The 20,357-nt window shown below is 39.3% G+C and overlaps 1 protein-coding gene across 1 annotated transcript; it reads left to right on the top strand.

Annotated features, from left to right (window-relative positions):
- The first annotated feature begins 5,893 nt into the window (after positions 1-5,893).
- On the top strand, positions 5,894-18,430 carry LOC138043804 (LIM domain-binding protein 2-like). The gene is made up of 7 exons (XM_068890259.1): positions 5,894-6,073; positions 6,614-6,783; positions 7,068-7,143; positions 11,999-12,101; positions 12,713-12,891; positions 16,626-16,829; positions 18,254-18,430. The coding sequence occupies exons 2-7, from the start codon at positions 6,743-6,745 to the stop codon at positions 18,413-18,415; spliced, it is 765 nt and encodes a 254-aa protein (XP_068746360.1). The 5' UTR covers positions 5,894-6,073; positions 6,614-6,742; the 3' UTR covers positions 18,416-18,430.
- Positions 18,431-20,357: the final 1,927 nt, after the last annotated feature.

Genomic DNA, 20,357 nt, shown 5'->3' with positions numbered 1-20,357 from the left:
GAAGCAGCTTCAGGCTCGACTAACATCTAAACAGGCAACTCCTTTTTTTGTTGATAAACTGACGCGGTTATCATCCCACCTTCAGCAGGAATTAGACAGCGCTCTGAATACACCGATCCAGCGGTTTATCGTGGCTCGGGACCAGGCCTGTTTTAAAACGATGTTTTTAGTGGGGATCGCCCTGGTGATCTCGGCCAGGGTAAAGTGTCTGGGATACTTCGTTTCTCTAATGATGTTGGTTTCCCCTTCAACCACGTGAGGGGCAAGACCTTGAGGGATGGTGATGAGAATGTGTTTGGGATCCGGAGGAATCCTCACACCACCATTTGCCCGATTCGGGGTATTGAACAGTACATTAGAGTAGCTCGACAGATGAGGATCGACTTAACTTGTGGTTATTTATTTCGCTCAACAACTCCAAGTGGAGGCACTCAAGATTTACCGTTGAGATCTTCCACCGCCGAGGCCCGACTAAAGGGGTACCTTAGGGATATGGGTACAGACGAAGGTGAAACGCTCCATGGTTTTCGTTCTGGCTGTGCAATATATTATATTGGCTCTCAAGGGAGCGGCGCTTTCCGAGATAATGGACCATGTTGGCTGGTCGCGTCGACATACTGCGGTTTATCTCCAGTTAGCCAAAGTCCTTAACCCGGATGGTGCATCTGCGCGGCCTGTCTCCGAGAGTAATACGGATGTGATTAATCCCTTGCAAAATATGAACGAGCTCAAGCGCTTTGCGTCCGCATCCCCTTCCGAAAATCCGGATGAGAGGTCCCATGAGGATTCTTGAAGCTGTTCCACGAAACAATATCTTGATACCATATCTGTAACCTACTTTTGGATGAGGAGTGGGGTTTACGTTTTTGGCATAAGGTTTGAGGTTCTGTTTCTTGGGAGTTAGAGGCGGAGACCGCTGATTGATATTTCACCTCATTCCTTAATTCAATTGAGCATGAATGGGAGTGTTGTTGAATAGATTACTATTTTTAAAACGAAAATTACTATTTTTAATGTCTATTTCCATTTCAAAGATCACAAATGTATCTTTAACACAGGGAATAAATAGTTAAAGTCAGTATCATGACCAAGCACTAGACCCTGTTTTTGCTCTCATTAAAAAAATCTATGAATTGGAAATCGGAGGACTTTCCTGGTCTTGGAATGACACAGTTGCCCAGAGTCCTTTTTGGGTATGAGCGACGCAACTGGACTTGCCCTCATCAAATAGGTGAAGCTCCGCCTGAGGGAAAAGTTCGAAGGAATTTTCAAGCGACAAAGTAGGGCTTTTTTTTTTTGCTGTTATCCTCGTAGCAAAAAACTGGCCGTTCGTGATTTCTTGTGAAAGAAACGGTATGTGTTGGAAATCGGGACTCATCGTTGGGATTTCAGACTGTGATAGAAAGGCTTATCATCATTAAAACAAAAGAATATTTTATTTGGTCGCCATTATGAAAGAGGCCAATGAACACACTATCATATCGTTTCGACTAAAGTTCTACTAAAAGCAAACGTTGAAAGTGGTATCGGTATTTTCGACGCATATTTAAAGGATTAATGTTGATTCTACATCACAGAAACGTGCTATTCTATCTTAATAGACCAATTTCGATATATTAAAATTCAGTCTAAAACAAAAGGCATCATCGCGAGGCTCTGGGGAATAAACTCATACAAACCCTTACATTTATTCCCCAGAGCCTCGAGATGATATCTTTTGTTTTCGACTGAATTTTAACATATCGAAATTGGTCTATTGTCCCAGTTGCAGCCAATGCAGCACGGAGTGGCCTAGTGCGGATGGTTCGGGGTTCAAATTCTGCGCTTACTACCGATTGAATCTGTCTTCAGCGCTGCTCGGAACTCGTAGTTGTTCTCATACGTCAATCTGAAGGTCGCTAATATCCAACGGGCCTGCGCCAGGGCTATGAATTGAACTGAATCACCCTCAGTGAATGTGTACGGTTTGCCAAAAGGAACTTGAAACACTGGTTCCGATATTGTTCACTAAAGTTGAGTCCTGTTGGATGACTGACAGTTCAGGAATACCCGGTGCTCTACACTCTGAGCACGGTCATGCTGCGGCATCTGTCATGAACCTTGTCTCCCATCTCCGGTTTTTCACCGGGTATTCCGGTTTTTCATTCCCATCAAAACTGGCTAGCTGTGGTGTTGTGCTCCGAGATCTTACATTCTATCCGTTCCATCCGATGTCGTGAGATACGATCTCTTCATTTCAGAGCCCAAAACTGCAAGAAATGGTGATTAGCTCACAGAAAGAAAAAAAGACAAAAAATATGAGCGATTGTTTACGGCATGGCCTTTGGACTTAGTAAAAGGTATGTATCTCAAAAACTGATCCATAATGTCCAAAGGAAGTATTGTATTTCAAAATAGAGTACATCATAATATTATTGTGGTGCTAGAGGAAATTGCTGTTTGGCACTGAGGAGCTCCGTTCTTGGAAAACTGAGCATTTTGCTCCAGCCCAAAATTAAAGGAAGAAGGATTTATTTCTTTTCGCGATATTTCGTGTACTAACTTCAATCAAATCTGTACTTTTAGCCTAGACCAAAAAAACAGGGTAGCTTCTCGAAAGCTTGGATGGCTTGTGTCTGCTGTGATGCAGTAATAAGCGTAGGCGCAGAGGTACATCTACATCTACATGTCCCAGCACTCGGCAAAGTCCTTTTGACTTATGGTTGTTTCTGCTTAGGTGGCCTCATACACCACAGGCCTCTTAGAGACATTACGCCAAGCCGGCCACTTGTGCTGGAAAGAACACACTCACAGAGGACAGCCACAACACCGGGAACTTCATCCCCTACTTCTGGAATGGAGTGTGGGTTCTTTAACGTCCCACAGGGAACTTATGAACATGGAAGATATTTGTGAGACGGGGCCTACGGTTTATAGTCCTTATTCGAAAAGACTTGAAGGTCTAACCATTTGCGGGTGTAATTACAAAGGCAGCGCTTTGTCCTCAGTTATTTTAAGACCCTGAGTGTTGGTCCGGTCGGAATCGAACTCACGACCTCCCGCATGGCAGCCCGGTGCTCAACCGAGCCACCGGTGCGCAGTGGCTCAGTTCAAACTCGTTGCGCAGCAAGTTGCTCTTACTTCCACTTGAACGCTCCTCACACCAACTTGTCACGCAATAGAAACGAAAGTACTGTTGCAGGTTAGGAAAAAAAATTGTGCGAAAAGTCTAATCACATAATCACGTATCTTGCAGTCGATGAATTTGTAAAATCATTGAAGCAAAAACTACATAGAGCTTCTCCAGCTACTCTCATTACTGTTTACACAAACTAGAATCGTCACTGAATCGTCACGACATGACTTGGAGGAAGTAAGCTCGCATCTCCAAGATTGGCTGTTATATATAAGATAAAAGGAAATCCCAACTGGGTGTGGTAAAAATATTGACAGAACAAACATATACTATACCAGCGCGAGTACGAGATAACTTGGCTGGATTTTTCGTTGAAACCAAGCTTATTATGAAAAAAAATGGTCACGGTTATTTTCTCCTATACTAGGTCAACGAGGTTTCTTTCTTTTCGTAATATTTGATATCCGAGTCCCTCTCAGTAAATCTTTTAAAAGAGGGCTTCGTCTTTGATTATAAGTCTTTGAAAAGAATTCGGACCATTCAAATTACGTTCTTCCTTTGTCATTTTGGACCAGAAAATGGGCCTACTGGAATATTTCAAATCTCCGCGTATTAAGGTGGGTATTAAAACAAAAGCAGAATTCCTTAACGTGTGATCTTTTTCTCTTTTCTCTTGTCGGTTGAATGATCACTGTAAATACTTCTGTAGGAAGCAAATTAAGCCAAAAGCCTTTGAGAGACATTTCTAGGCTCCTTGTATGTATAAAGACTGTCTAAAGAGATGTTTTTTATCACCTAGAATAATTTGATCTGTTCGGATATCTTAGCTGAAAATTCAAGTGTCCGAAAATTTTAGGGAATGATATTTTCATTTCAGTAATTGCTAGCTAAACGTTACCTTCTTAGAACTTCCTACCGGACCATTTTCTCATCTGAAACTGCCAGGTGACCATTTTGAGTGCCAAAAATGCAAAAATATCCCTTTCGAAAACGTAAGGGCTACTTTTCCTTGGTTCCGAATCTTTTAGGTAATGTTTTAGTAAAGAAATCTGTAGCTGTCTAGCTGGTAACGTAGAAGCGAATTCTTAGAAGAGTTTGACTCTCCCGAACACATATTTTACCGAAGTTTATCGTTGGGTGCCCCTGTTTGATGACTATGTCTTGCTGATGATCGAGGAGAAGAAGTTAAGACACTCTGTTGAAGGCCAAAGTAAGTTTTGTTTAATTTGGATTGTCCAATTTCAAACGGTTCAGCAGCTGCCGCGTTAATTGTGAATTATTCAACCCAAGAAAGCTAGGCTTTTTGCTTGCAGCAAACTTACGATACGCCGTTTGCTGGTCGTTCAATCACAACGAGAACGAATCAGTGACTAGTATACACCAAATGGCCCGAATGAAACAGCCCCTGAGACACGCCTCCCTCCATGTCTAGCTTACGGTACTCTTACCAACAAACAAGCTTATCAAATGAAGCTATGATCCTTGCAGTTATGAACGCAATTTTTGCAATTGCGTAGAGAAGCCTGAAAAATTCAGGACTTCAACGGGGTTTGAACCCGTGACCTCGCGATACCGGTGCGACGCTCTAACCAACTGAGCTATGAAGCCACTGACGTTGGGAGCTGGTCATTTGTGGGTTCTAATTTTCCCGCGAGGAATGAATCAACGATTAAGTGATATACGAAATGGATCATATATGAACTGCGGAGATGAAATAAAATGAAGCTATGATCCTCGCGGTTATATATGATCCGCGATCTGCAGTTATATATGATCCGCAGTTCATATATGATCTATTTCGTATATCATTTAATCGTTGATTCATTCCTCACGGGAACATTAGAACCCACAAATGGCAAGCTCCCAACGTCAGTGGCTTCATAGCTCAGTTGGTTAGGGCGTCGCACCGGTGTCGCGAGGTCACGGGTTCAAACCCCGTTGAAGTCCGGAAATTTGCGTTCATAACTGCGATGATCATAGCTTCATTTGATTTCATCTCCGCAGTTCATATATGATCCATTTAATATAGTATATTTAGTATATCATTTAATCTTTTAAACAATCTTATGTTTGTCTACGAAGCAGCTAAATTAAAGGGGAAAGATAGCGCTATTGGAGTTACTCATAAAAATTCAGTTAACAAAGTTGTCAGCCACAAAGGGCCGCCTCTCCTTTTTGTTCGTTTGATCCTATTTAAAAGATATGAGGCAATTGCAAAACAGATAAAACCCGACACGCATTAAAGTTTCGGGGCTGCTCCGTCAGTTTTCGAAATGTTTATTTTAGATTAAAAACCGCAACAACCACAACGCACATTTGAGGTCAATGCCAGCCTTGTTATTGATTGTGTGACATGACTTTTTCGTTAAGCTTACATCGAGTTTGGAAGGGTTTATACCTTGTGTCTATGATGCAACCTCTCGAAGCCACCTTGAGCGGAAATACGTTCGCTGGCTTTATACTTAACGGGTCTTCAAGGAAACAATGGGTGCAATGGGTGATAATGAACAGCTGGGTTTAGACCCCGCCGGAAAAAACATAAACCGGATGGAAACAGTGAAAAATGGAAAAGATTAAGATTAGCTACCGTTCTATTAAATCATTTTTCATAGGCTAGCTATATTTCTGGTGTCTTAGTATTCTCATCTATTTTAGTCATTGGTCGCCTTGAAGCACACCTGTTTATCAAGTTTTGCTGTCGTTTTGACTTTGTTTCGCGGCAAAGGTCCTCATTCGCATGCCATTGGCTGGCAACTAACCAATCACAGGTCAGCAAACATTGGTGCTGTTCTGAACGCGCTGCAGCGATTCTCGCGAAGAGCAGACATTTTGTTTTGTCCTGCTCAAATGGGGGCAGAGAAATTACATTATAAACAAATGGAGGTTCCTTGGAGATTATAAGTCATGAGAGGTCTCTAGTAGAGGGCCAAGGACAGCGGCCAATTTAACCTGAAGAGGGTAAGCTTATAATGACATTTCAAAGCTCGAAATCTATCGCCTACTTGTTGATAGTGTGATGGCTTTCAAATCACACATTTGTCAACTTGCAGCGCTCATTCACCAAACCAGTCCGCCTTATGGATTTAGTGGACGTCCGAAGTTACAAATTATTTCATGTGTTAGGTGATTATATATCCTGTTAAATTATCTGCGGTATACATCCGGAAATTGAAAGACCGAGATCGATCAGCCTAAACGCAATTGCGTTACGTTTGTACTTGGAGCAGAAACTATAATTAAAGGCGACGCTAAGAGAAAAGTTAGGTCAGAGAATCGCCCTCGTTTTGTTAGATACCTAGTTCTTGACAGTGGATCAACCATAGAATGTCATTTAGAGAACAGCGACTTTGCTGGTTTATTCAAAAGTTGAACGTTGTAAACGAGACGATACAGAAAACCGATCATACGAAGTGAAGCGTACTTTTGTGCAATCCGATCAGGCCCACTGGCCCTTTGTTATTGTAATGACCCTTGCTTCTTTGTTCGCATCTTATTCAGCTTTAACCGAGACCTCTTCTTCCTTCTGGACACTACAATTCTGAAGACAAGCCGCTCGACTGGTTCATAGATCGAAGCTTCGCTGAGGCTTCGAACGCTTCGAAAACGGCCGATTCTTGGAATTGGAGAATGCCGAGTGTCCCACTTCCAAGCCCAAGCTACTCAACGGGGTAATAACAATTGCCAAATATGAACGCCTTGTAAAATTTTGTAGTTTTGGTACCGCTAGGGTAAACCCAGTCTTAAAAAATTAGCTTTTCAAGCTTCCGTCTCATTTTCCAGAATTTACCATCGATGCATGCAGACTCGCGCCATCCTGTAGATTTCGACAGCCAGTTGTGTTTTACAGATTCCTATAAATCACTCACTTTGTGATTTTCATGGATTTTAATAGTTCAGTGGAAACGATGTCGATGCAAGAGAACGTTTTCTCACCAATATTTGTTGGTTTTAGGCGTCATACACCGTATTACACACACCCCGATGTTAGGATCTACGAGTTGAACCGACGACTTCAGCATCGTATCGAGGTTTGTATGTACTAACGATAGGGCCAAGATATATAAAAAAAAAAACAAAAGCAAGATTAATATTGGTTACATTCCAAGAAGTACGACGAATTTAGTAAGCAAAAATACTTTCGACACTCCAAACAAAATTCAAGAATACAGCATCTCTCCTGAACAGTTCTTTGTGAGGCTGAATTTTTTAAAAGCTTGTTCCTTGTGAGGATGAAAATTTTTCAAAGCTTCCAAGCCCATTGTTGTCCCAAATTTCTTTGATTCAGTGTTCAGATCCATTTATCACAACAGACAAATCGCTTTCTTTCACATCTGGGCATAACACATAAGAATTATCAGTGAGCAAGGTAACAATAATGTTTAACTTTCTGTGCAAATTGTTTTAAGATATCAGCATGGTTTAGGGTCTTGCATTTGCTGTCCCAGTGAAGTCTGGCATTTGAAAAGCATGCACTATTGAAGCTCGTAAACCAAGAAAGAATAAAAATTCAATTATTATCAATGGAAACGTAGAGGATGAAGTTCAAAAGAAGCTTGAATATTGTTTTCCTGTCACATAATTACCTAGAAATGTAACTGATATGTGAAACGAAATGTGAGGGTTCTTTTCCTGTTTATCTTACAGTTCCTTGATAACTGTTTTGAACTAGCCAGGAACATTGCATTTTACATCTTGAAGGCATTACATGTAATTCTTAGGTTGGACCATTGAAGACGAAAGATGTCCTTTTTTGCTTTACAGTTTCTTTTGGAAAAGCTGTTGGGTTGCATAGAAATTTATTTTATTTTTTTATGACTGTTTAAAGAGTTGGTGTTTTGTTCTCAAAAATGGATGAGCTAATCTGACCAAGTGTTAGGCTTGATGAGATTACCTTCTTATACATCAATATATTTTAGTTTTATTTCATTAATTGTATGGACTTCACAGAAAGGCATTTAATTCTCTTCATGTCTCTAGTTGAACAAAAACAATATGTTTACAAGAATTCCCAGAATACTTTCAGTGGTAGAGTTTGTTTGTTGCCTCTTTCATCCCTATGTTTTCATATTTCAAATAATTGTAATTTTTTACTTCTGGTCCATTTTTGTGGCTTCTGACTCCATATATGGAGGCAAAGCCATATAGCCTTCGCCTTTAGTGAGTGTAGCAATTCTAGAATACGAATGAGCTCTGCTGATTTTGAACAGATTGTTACAAATTTTCATTCGGAATTAGCACGAGGACACATGATCGCTTCCAAAAAGCTCTGACTTTTACCATTGCTCGCAAGTTCCCAAGCTAAGTAAGTTACGTACGTTCTTTTTTTTTACGATGAGTTTAGGGACGGTTCATTGTTTATTAAGATGATCTTTAACCGAGTTGGAGAAAAAAGAATAGCCTTCCTCGATCTATTTTCTTAAGCCTGCCCAAAAGGCACAATTTTTTTTCCTAGCCCGTTCAGTACTTTTGGTCAAGTTTTCCCAAGCCCATTCAATTTGAAGTTATGGTATTAAACTTGTAAAAATCATGAAATTCTTATTTACAATTTGAGGTAGCGGTGTTAAAACTACACAGTTTTGCAAGTCATTGTTCTGATCAGTACATCATTTTACTGTCATGCAATGGGAAAATAAATACGAAACCGTTCATTAAGAAAAGCCAAGAACTTGGTATGTTGTTGGAGACAATTCATAAACTACCTCTCCAATTTTCAGGACTGTGCGGTACACAGTTACTGAGTTACTTGTCAAAGCAACTTTAGAGAGTTTTGAATGGGGCACCAATATGGGGGCCAGACAGCAAAAACGTCTGGACTTCATGTTTCTTCACTCGTGAGACAGTATCAGAGCTTGAAATTGCAACTAATACAGTTCCCTCTGCGACTAAAATATCTGGAGAAGTGCAAATTTGCGACTTGTTTTCATCTTCACACTTTCAAAACAAAAGGGTTAGCAGTTGCCACTTTGCTGCTCTTTTTACTAAACTAAATGAAGAAATGGCAAAATTATTTTGTTTTTCGCCTTGAGTTTTCTTTCAATCTGAAGATAGCATTATTGTAGTGTAATTTTGCTGCGATGTTACGTGCACAACTCCATTCCTTTGATATGATTCGCCATTTTCAGTGGTTTTTTTCAACACAAGTTTGTGGGCTGATATTTTGTTTTGCTACACCGCTGACAACACAATGCAGTGGGACGATTTTGCGACTAAATTTTGCAAAATCTTGTCGCAAAGTTGCGACTGTATTTTTTCGCTAATTTCAAGCCCTGAACACACATGGACATTAACGCATCTCCTAATATACTTGAAACATTCAAACTGCAAAGAATGATAATGTTCAAGAGACATTTTTTCCTACGAAAACAGGTTTCAGTATCTGGTGTCATGCAACTAACAATTCGGAATTTCAAAATGCTGTATTTTCAAATCCAAAAACGTTACGGATGAACCTGGTGAAGATAAAAACCCGGAAGACTTCATGGTTTTGATTTTAGAATTTGATGATGCCACAGTAAAACTATTTCATTATATATTTCTCTCCTTTTTCTAACAAAGAAAGGTCTTTTTGCCGAATATATATACTGTCAAGATAGATTAACTACTCAAAATTTATAATGTGTGAAATACCGTATTTACCCGTGTATAATACGGTGCGCGTGTATAATACGCACACCAATTTTGGACTGCATTTTGAAAAAAAAAAGTTAGAGCAAAAAGCAGAGAAATTGTTCATGCAAAACTAGTGTGAAAAAATCCATTTCCTGGATAAGAAAATTTGTTCCGCTACATACAACAGTAAAGTAAGTAAGCCTATGTAAAGTGTTTAAAAACTGAAACCTTTATACAAACTTTAACTCGTAGTCACAATCGAACAGCACTTCTCTCACACAAGATTCGTCATCGACAAGTTCATCTTGTTGTCCGTCTACAAGATCGTCTTGTGTGTTATCAAGGTTTTTTTACTACTCCATATTTGACAAAATACGAGTAAATCATCTCTTCAGGCAGAACTGAGGTCAATCTGCCAAGAATTACTGCTAAATTGGTGTTTTCTCTGTAAATGCTGCTTTCATGCTTTCAGTCCCACGAGCTTCAAAAGCATAAACAAGCAGGCTTCTTCGTCTCCCCAGTCCCAACATGTGGAGCACGCTAAACTCTTCATTCCTTCGGCATCCAGTCAGCCTTTCTCTTGGGCGTCGCTGATAACCCTGTGCTTGTTTCAACTTTAGGCACCGTTTTCCTCTCTAAAATCACCATTGGTCTTAATTTTGATCCATCACCAGCACGCGCCAACAAAACAGTTGCGTGACATTAATTTTCTTCTCTGCAGTGTAATGTTGATCATTCGGTTCGGCGGCGTATCTGAGATCAGTGGCGTTTTGTCCATATTTCCAGTAACATGTTGTGGGTATTTGTATTCTTTGCAAAGTTTTATAATATAACAGTGTGAAATCGGATGATCTTTAACGAAATTAACGAGCGTTATTTATCAGACTGGCATTGTAAAACTCCGGGGAGTTTCGTGGCCATTTTGATGTTTCAGTTTATAGCTCAAAAGTGAAGGCTATTTTGTTCAGTTGTTCATTTAAACAGAAAGGTTAATTTATTAGTGGATCTTGGTCAAGCCTTTTACTTTTCAATCAAAAACCAATGCGTCTTTGTTTTTATGCTAATGAAGGAAGCGTGTCTAAAACAATGGATTCTGTGTATAATACGCATCTCAATTTTCGGAGCTGTTTTAGCGGAAAAAAAGTGCGTATTATACACGGGTAAATACGGTAGTTAAAACTTTCAAGGGATATGTTTCTGCTTCTGCTGAGAAGATAAATTTCTGAATGATAGAAAGTCGAATTAACTTGATTGTTCGATCAGTGAATATTCTAACACAAGGTGCAATTAAGACATCAAAGACTACATGGACAGCTTAATTGTTTTAACGAACAGAGTTAATACCACAGCTTGTCATATTGGCAAGAAAATTTGTTTTTGTTCACATTCTAATTAGAGTTTTTTCCAAGGCAGATAAGAAGGTATTAATTTTGTTGAGCCAATTATTGTGTGACTTGAAATAAACCACTTGGCTTGCAGTCATTCTGCACCACGGTGCGTGACAGAAAATTACTTCAATAATTATTCATAGTGAAATGTCTCCTGAAATCAAGTCCTATTGGCGTCGAAGAAGTGCAAGAAAGGCGATCATATTCGTTGAATTTACTATGATGAATTTGCAATGCCTCATCATTTGTTTCCCGGGTTTTGAAGGAAAATGGGGTGCTCTAGATAAGCATGTGATAGTTTTTTTTTTGTAACATGAGGTCCTCAGCACATCTCGTGTTGTGTATACTGTGGCAGAGTCCACTTTGAAAGTTTTTAAAATCCTTCTTCTAATTAAAATAGCAGCTGACAAAGAATATATATATTTGTGCCATTTCCACAAATGTCAATGTTGCTCTGTGACTTGTTAATTACCATGATGATCATTTGCAGTGTGATTTTTCATTCTATTATGAAAAAAAAAGCCATATTTATATTATATTAATGTATTGCAAATTAGTGGGTGAATTTCAATACAACTACAGGTTCCACATGTTGTTCTCACCAAACACTTCGCATTTCTGGCACAGTTTTAAATTAAGTCAACATTCTTTTCAAGCCTGGTCACTTTGTTCAGGGAAAAAACACAAAATCCATCACCACAGATAGAGATTTTTTTTTTTAAAAGCCTGTTCGGTTTTTCCCCCAACCTGGTTATCCTTGTAGATTATGAACCGTCCCTTTTGTTAATAAACATCGTCCCATTTCTTGCTGCGAATTCACATACTCCTCCTTTAAGTTATGTGTCGCGCAAATGCTTTTGGACATCCCAGTATATTTTTTTTACAGGATGCGGACAATGTATGGTGGGATACATTCGCAGCAGAGTTTTTTGACGATGATGCCACCCTGACATTAAGCTTTTGCTTGGAAGATGGGCCAAAACGATACTGTATGTATTTCACGGCCCATATGGAAAGTATCCTTATCATTAAATTGTCCTAACCTTGACATTTAACACTGGTTCAAATGATTTACTTTTGTGCAATTTCTAAGTACATTAGTGAACAAAGTTTGGTGAAAAACACTCTAGTCCACAGTTTCAAGGAAAGCCAGTTGAATGGATGTCTGAAAGAAACAGTTTTTGACAAGTCATTTAGTCTGTCAGTGGTTAACAACATCTATGTCCACTCAAAAACTATTGCCTTTGTTCCTTTCTGTCCTAAGAGTGATCCCTATGGATTATGCTCTGTCTAATGCCATGTAATTTTACTCGTCTATATAGCTAAATTGTTGGTGCTTGCATCCTTAGTGTAAACCAGCCCATAGTATCCAAACTGTGGCCAACTTTCAGAAAATGATTGTGGATTCTTTAGATATTCAACATCCATGTTTGATTTTGGTGAAATCCATTTTATGATTCAGAAGTCAAGATTTGAATTTTCCAAAGAGATGCTGACCTGGTTTTGGGCAGTGCATGCCTAGTTCTGAAATGGTGACCCTTAATTTGCTTGTGAACTCTATTGCGTTAATGTCTTGTCATTTTTCTTGTCACTCTTTCAGCAATTGGAAGGAATTTAATTCCAAGATACTTCCGCACCATATTTGAAGGTGGAGTAAAAGAACTTTACTACCACATTGTGCAACCAAAAGAATCGTTTCACAACAATACAAGTACAATCACACTGGACTGTGAAAATACAACAATGATAACTCATCACAAGACACCAGTCTTCACAAAGGTTTGTCTCTTTTTGTAAAGAAATTTCATTTTAAAATATTTTATTGGTATCATGTTAACTATGGCTTGTACAGTACCATCTTTTTCAGCTCACTAGCAGATGCATGTAATTAACTTTTATTTTCTATTTCTTTAGTGCCAACCTATCTCTTTAGTGCCAACCTATGTCCTATAATTAAGCATTTCTTAGTTTTACTCAGCTCAATTAGCTTTTTAGTTATTCTGAGTAAATGCATGTTACCTTTTTTTTGTAGGAATAGATTATGTTGTAAATTAAGTAAAGCTGGTGTTGTTGTTGTTGTTGTTGTTAAATACTGATTTATTGGCTAGTTAATACACAGTTTTCTTGGAAACTGTTATCAAGTATAAATGTATAAACAAACATACAGAACTAATTGCCTGGTAGATGAAGGGGTAGTTTCTAAAGAAACTGTGGTGCTGCGTTTGTGAGGAAGTAGTATACAAAAATGGGGTTTTATCAACGGAGTTGATAATGTAAATTAGCCACTGTACAGAGATTCTAAAAGCTGACGTTTCAAGCATTAGCCCTTCGTCAGCTTTTAGAATCTCTGTACGGTGGCCAATTTACATTATCAACTCTGTTGACAAAACCAAATTTTTGTAACTGCCTGGTAGTCTTCCTGCAATTTTCATAATTCTGCAGAATCTCAGCTTCAAGCGCCAATGGCCAAACTGAGAGTTGACCTGAGAGTTGACCTGAAACCATAGATGCTGAAATCAGTTATTGATGCGTGACATAAACTACAAATCAGCATCTTTGGTTCCCATGGTACTTTTGTACATTCAAAATCAACGACAATGGGAAGCAACGGAATCTGACTGTACGAATCTTTTTACTGAAGAACCTCTAAGAAAATATCATAATGGTATTTGAGCTGTGAACTAAACAAAAACTCCAATTCACTTTCCGGAGGCGGAGTTGATCTTCCTGGCTACGTTTGGAAATTTGATTGATGGAAGCCAAATCGCAGTTTGCCACTTAGGGCTTGAAGGTGAGATTCCGCAGAATTATGATAATCCAAGTGAGTCTTCCCTATTGGGGAAATTGAGCTATCAGTCATGCTTAGGAAAAAGTTAAAAATTCGCCTTGTCCATTTGGCAAGCAAACTTGAGGAGCCAGTTGGACAAGGGGATTTTGTACTTGCCTGAGCGGAAAAAAACAGAAAAATACTCCGTATTTTTTGTCTCCTGGAACCTCTTGAGTACTTTGATTTCTGATTCTGTGGGTGCTTTCTGGGTGGGCAAGTGTTTAGAAAAAGTCACTCGCCCAAGGGTTAATTAAAATCTACTGTACTTGTCCAGATGGCGAGAGCAGGGTTTTTCAAGCACTACAGTATCAAGTGATGTATAATTCAGCATGTGGATTTGAAGGGCTTTATGTGGAGGACTTCTTTATCTCTGCAGTTCCTCTTCTGTCTATAGTTTGCAGACTTGTCTTTCATATACTATGCTCTCTTGGTATCCAGATCCTCTACAGGGCTATTACAAACTCACAAAATGACCATCTCCCAAATGGCTCGATAGCTGAATTGGTATAGCACTGCACCAGTATCTCAGCAGTCAGGGCTTCATATCCCATCCAAGCCTGAATTTCTTGCGCTCTCCTTTTCTTTGCTGTTCAAGTGGAATTCATAACTGTGATGATCTGAAAATCTCAACGTGGTTCTTTCAAGAGTTCAAAAGTATTTCTTTCATATTCAGAACCGTGATGATATTAAAAAAATAACAAATGAAATCATAGTGCATGATTTGTTTTTTTGGAAGTTACAAGATTGCTACAGAGTACCTTATCATTGCTGCTTTGCTGAATAAATGGGTAATGGTAACTACCGTATAGGCCGTACCCGTGTATAGGCCGCACCCCAAACTTTCAATGGTTTTCATGGGAAAAAAAATAGTGAGGTCGAGTACCGGGATAAATATAGCGAAGTTTGAAATCAACAACAGCTACCGTAATTTCTGGGCGATTACCCCCGGGTAATGTGTTAATATTTTCGCAAACAGTTCTTGGTGCGGGTTATAGGAAGGTGTGAGTAATGTGATAATTTTTAAATCTTCTGGTATGATAAATAGTTTTAAAACCGTAAGTAGGGAAAAAATATGAAAGTCATTAATGAAACTGTTCCTAAAAACTGTATACTGCCTTTTTTATCCTGCTTTAATTGCCTAATAAACGTAAATGCTCTCGATGAAAACCAATGCAAATTGAAAACATATCAACAAATATCGTTGGCAGTCAAAATTGTTTATCACACGTGTGATATTACTTTCTTACTTTGCTAATTTCACAGCAGCAAGCTTCTTTCTTTGTTCAGTTGAAAATAAAATATTATTCAATAAACTGGAATAATAAACTCAAAACAAAAGAACAAAAATGTGAAATAGCAGGCTTTAAAGTAATTCACACACAAAAACTGATGCCGAAATGTTTATTTCATGGCGCCGCCGCCGCCGCATAATTAATTAATAATAGGTGATTGTCGGCACGAGTGTAAACAAACATCCACGGACAAAATTTTAAAACACCAGGACATTCGGCGCATCAGTAAAATATTCCTAGCAAGCACTGCCTTGAGGTAGAGAGTTTTTTCCCATTTCAAGCGATTTCTGAGAGTCAGTAGGTCCTGAGATATCGATTTTTTTTTAGAACGGATTTTTACAAGCGGTATCATTTCAATGGAAGATCAAAAACAATAGGTGTGAAAACTTACTAATTTCATGCCAAAGGATATTTTGTTAACAAAAAAATGGTTTAGTATTTAGTTGTATGTGCTGTAAGTTAGTAACAATTGAAAGCGAACATTAAAATGCCAATTTAGTATATGACCGTGAGATCTCTTGCACATTAATGAGGTATCAAAACACTTGTACCCGCGTATAGGCCGCAACCCTAATTTTGGTCCCATTTTTCCGGGAAAAAAGTGCAGCCTATCCGCGGGTAAATACGGTAATCCAATCCAAATGATGCATTGACCGACGTGTCAATCAATGCGTTGGTTGACACACTGAACCAGCATGTTGGCTGACATTTAAGAACATGTCAGCTAACACGTGACAAAGCTCAACAAATATTTAACGGGGTGAAAAAGTGATCATCAACATGCGACAGACGTGTGATAGGAATGTCAAAAATTGGTTATGACCGATGCGTCGCCAACAGTCAACTTGCAGTTGGTTGACTGTCAACAAGTGCATTGGCCATCCCATTTGTCAACACGTCAGATGGATCAGATTCATTTCAATATTATAACTACATCATTCTGAAAGGGGATGGGTACATGTACATTTCAAGATCATGAAACACATCCTTTTTACCATGCAAAGTTACAAAGAATACTGATCAGGGGTAGAATATTTCATTAGCATCTTTTAATTTTTTCTTCACAAGTTGTATCAGTGGGTTTGATGAGGTTAAATGCATTATTTATCACAGAATTAACAACTACAGGTAGGAGCGATGGAGCATTTTGTTTGGACTCTTTTGCGGTTTTTCCCTCCCTTCCCCCCTCTACATCTATATTCCACTGTTTATTAGTGTGATTGGTGCTTACCTTCTCTGATGTGTGGGGGATCATGTGGGGTTGTCATGGGTACAGTCTCCATCTTGGAGCTGGCTGCCAATAGTGGAAGCTCCAGGATGACTTGGGAATGCAACCTCCACTTAGCGATGCAGTTGTTAACCTGTGTTTACCTTTGATTGTTCTATATTTACAGGTCTGCACAGAAGGTCGACTTTTATTAGAATTCACTCTGGATGATCTAATGAGGATACGAAACTGGCACTTTGCCATACGGCATTACACAGAAATGATTCCGCGAAATGTGATTGTTGGAGCACAGGATCCAACCTTTTTGGAACCCTTATCCAAAAACATAACCAGACAAGGAATGACCAATGCCACTCTCAATTATTTAAGGGTAAGGAAAAAATGTTGGGTTTTTGAAGAAAATTTTGAAAATTTAAACAAGATTTCCAATCCAAATAAGAACTTTTAAGATGGTTGCACAATTTTCCGTCACTCATGTGTACAAACAAGAAGCTTCCTTTGCCATTTTCACCACCAACAGATTGATTAATTTTGCTTCCTTGGCATTCCTTTTCTTTAAAAAGCAGTACTGTTTACAGCACATTAATTTTCTTATAGTTGTTGTTAGCTCCATTGTTTCTTTGAGCGAAAGAAGTGGCATGCTGGTCTGTCGCCTAGGTTTACTCATACAACCAGATTGCTTTGTTAACCCATTCATTCCCCCACTGACGAGTAAAATCATCTGCCATCAGACAGAGGAATATCTTTAAGTTACAAATCTCGGGGCTGAAAGGCAAGGCTGTTGCCTAACAGGAGCCCGGTAGCCTGGGGCTCCCAAAGAATAGCTCTGGGCTCCTTAATTTTTCACAGCAACACCTTTCACTTTATATGTTGGGCTCCTAAGTTCTCAGCGTTTAGCTCTGAGGGCCCCTTTAAAATTTTCTTAGGCAGCAGCCTTGGAAAGGGTTAACTTAATAATTATTGCTGTGATGAGCAGTATTTGTTCAGGGCTCGAAATAAAAAAAGATAATAATTCAATCACAATTTTGCTGCAAGATACAAAAATTTAGTCACAATTTCACAAATCCTAGTCCTAAAGTCGCCAGCAAAGTTGTTACTCAGTATTGTATTGCCAATGGTTAAAAAAAAAAAATATATATATATATATATACACACATACATAAATCTGTCTGTAAAAAAACTGCAGAAAATAGCGAAAAATCTAGAGTATGGTGTTGTGCACGTAACATTGCAGCTAAATAATTATTATGCAACAACTGTGCCCCATATCTTCAGATTGAAAGAAAATTCATGGCAAGAAACAAAATATTTTTTCAATTCTTTATTTATTTTAGCAAAAGTGGTGGCAGAGTGGCAACTGCTAACCCTTTTATTTTGAAAGAGCAAAGGTGAAAACTAGTTGCAAAGTTTTGACTTCTCCAGATATGTTAGTCATCAGGAGAAAAAATTCATTCATTCAGTGAATGTCGATTGTCACTAGAAATGAGATTGATGAATGTGATTAATTGGGAGATTTCAGCTGATAATCTTAAGATCGGGAGATTCGGTCCAAAATCTGGAGTTTCCCGGATTATCTGAGAGAGTTGACAGCCCTGCTTACGTTCTGGGGAAGGACACGTGTTAACTCGGCCATTTATACATGTACTTAACCATTGATTTTTTTAATTTCTTGATCTTTCCTCCTTTCTCCTATGATCAAGCAAAATTGTTGCCACTTGGCATGGTTTCTTCTTCAAACTAAGTTAAAGACATTTTGTTCAAAATATTAACTACTCATTCTTCTTTATTTTTCAGCTTTGTGTAATTCTTGAACCCATGCAGGAACTCATGTCACGTCACAAGACTTATAACTTGAACCCAAGAGGTAATAATCATAATGTAATCCCATCCCATAGATCTCATGTTCTGTTCTTGCTCGAATCATACATTTCTGTCAGTTTTATTATGATATTTTAGAATAAAATAGATGTTAATGCTGGTAAGCAAATACTGGGCAGCGCCTGGGAGGAGAGCGTGACTTCCCATCATGTGACTACCTTATTTGGCTATTTCATTCATCCCGCCATGTGAGCCTTCTCAGTTTGACATTTCCAAAGCTCAACTAGTTCTGTTTTTTCCGTTGAGCAATTTAATCTTTGCTGGGGAATTTGCTGACCTCACAAACGCGGTTTTTTTACGCCCCTTGCTATCTAAAACCTTTTATTTATTACTGGAACTCGGGAACAATTTATTGAACGGCTTCACACCGTTGTTCCTTCCGCACCATCTTGTAGCTCGCGTACACCAAGCGTCCATCTGACCCGCAGAGAAACGTTCACGCTCCACCGTGAAGCCCCTTTACTTCAAGTGCCTCTGCTGAGGAAGTTTCATCCTATATAGACCCACCAATTGTCACCATCCCTGACGATGCGCTGCTTGAAACAGCGGTCAAAACGGTCAAATTTTATTCCAAGATGGCGTCCAAGCAAGAAGAGCTTCACACACAGACACGTCCCCAACCACGTTAGCCACTCTTATTTCCATCATAGTGGACGAAAATCGAGGAATCTACCGCCAAATCAGTTCCTGCTCCAACCTCAATAGCCTCCGCCTCAATCTGTGCAACCTCGACAAACTCCCGCCATTTGCTACTCACCGACGACTTCGACTTCATCGCCAGCCTTCTCAACCATCCCAGTACCAGCAACAACATTCCTTCCCCATTTTTCAAGGACAGTCGCCGTTATCAGCACATGTTCCAACCAAAGTTAAACGCGCAACATTATAGGGTGAGTATGTTGAGTTTGTCGCGGTGCTGCCAGAAAACTCGCGCCTTTTCAGATAACGACCTTCCCGGGCTTTCCATTTCCTTTATCGGTAAACCACAAAGAGTTCCCCCCTCCTCTCGGAAAAAATAAGCCCAGCTCGATTCTTGTCGGCATTTTCTGTATGGTTTTCTCAGGGGTGGATCCAGGATTTTTCATGAGTGATTTGCACCAACTAAACTAGGGGGGTTTTGGGGGCATGCTCCCCCAAGAAAATTTGAAATTTGATGCTCTCCGAATGCCATTTTTCCGCACCATCATAACATTGGCCTCGACAGTCATCCATAGATAATCCTAAATCAGCTATATTAAATCTTTGAAAGCTACTCCTGTCGTTCCATCCTCACAAAGGTAGAATCCCACAAACCCTTCTCTGACTGTTTTGGTTGAATCAAGAAATCTGATTACCACTGAAAGATTTTCTTTGTTTGATACGTCAGCTGCTTCGTCAGACATAATAGAAAAATAATTGCTCCCCCTGATTTCCTGCGACAAATTATTCACTATGATAGCACCCACAGTTGTAATCATCTTGTTTTGACAGGTTTAAGAAATATGTCGCATTTCTGGGTGCAGTTTTCAAGTGACGTTGCAGTGTTGATCGCCGCTGTCAATTCGAAATTCTAATAGTGCCTGAAAGTTTCCAGAAAGACTGGCATTTTGTGGATCATCATCTCGTGGACCTCTGAGGGCTATGTTGTTTCTTTCGCAAAAAATTATTGTCTTGAACAGGGATTTCAGAATTTCGCGATTTGTTTTGATTTGTTGTTGAAGTAAGCTGTTTATCTGTCGATCAATTGGGAGCGATTTTCTTGTCATATTTCTCAAAAAAATTAAAACAAGAAGGATAGTTGACTTCGTGAACTGCAATAAAGGGCTGAAAAATAAGGTTTGGAAGAAATTTGAGTGATTTCTGCAAGTCACTTGAACTACTCTGGATCCACCCCTGGTTCTGCACTTCTCACTTCTTTTCCCTAAGGGCGGTAGAGATGTTCCCCTATCAAGCGACCATTCGATTACCCAAAGGAAGTTGCGGGCTTGGCATGGCCTTCCTATGATGTTGACTTTCGTAGGAAAACAGCCACAAACCTCCC

The sequence above is a fragment of the Montipora capricornis genome, chromosome 3 (genome assembly GCF_036669925.1).
Source record: "Montipora capricornis isolate CH-2021 chromosome 3, ASM3666992v2, whole genome shotgun sequence".
Lineage (NCBI taxonomy): Eukaryota > Metazoa > Cnidaria > Anthozoa > Scleractinia > Acroporidae > Montipora > Montipora capricornis.
This window is presented reverse-complemented; position numbering and strand designations above follow the sequence as displayed.

Bases quoted from the DNA above. Each gene is read 5' to 3' on its own strand.
- LOC138043804 (XM_068890259.1), top strand. From the start codon at position 6,743: ATGCCGAGTGTCCCACTTCCAAGCCCAAGCTACTCAACGGG. The intron at 6,784-7,067 runs GTAATAACAATT...TGTTGGTTTTAG, and splicing joins AGCCCAAGCTACTCAACGGG to GCGTCATACACCGTATTACA. The intron at 16,830-18,253 runs GTAAGGAAAAAA...TTTATTTTTCAG, and splicing joins CCACTCTCAATTATTTAAGG to CTTTGTGTAATTCTTGAACC.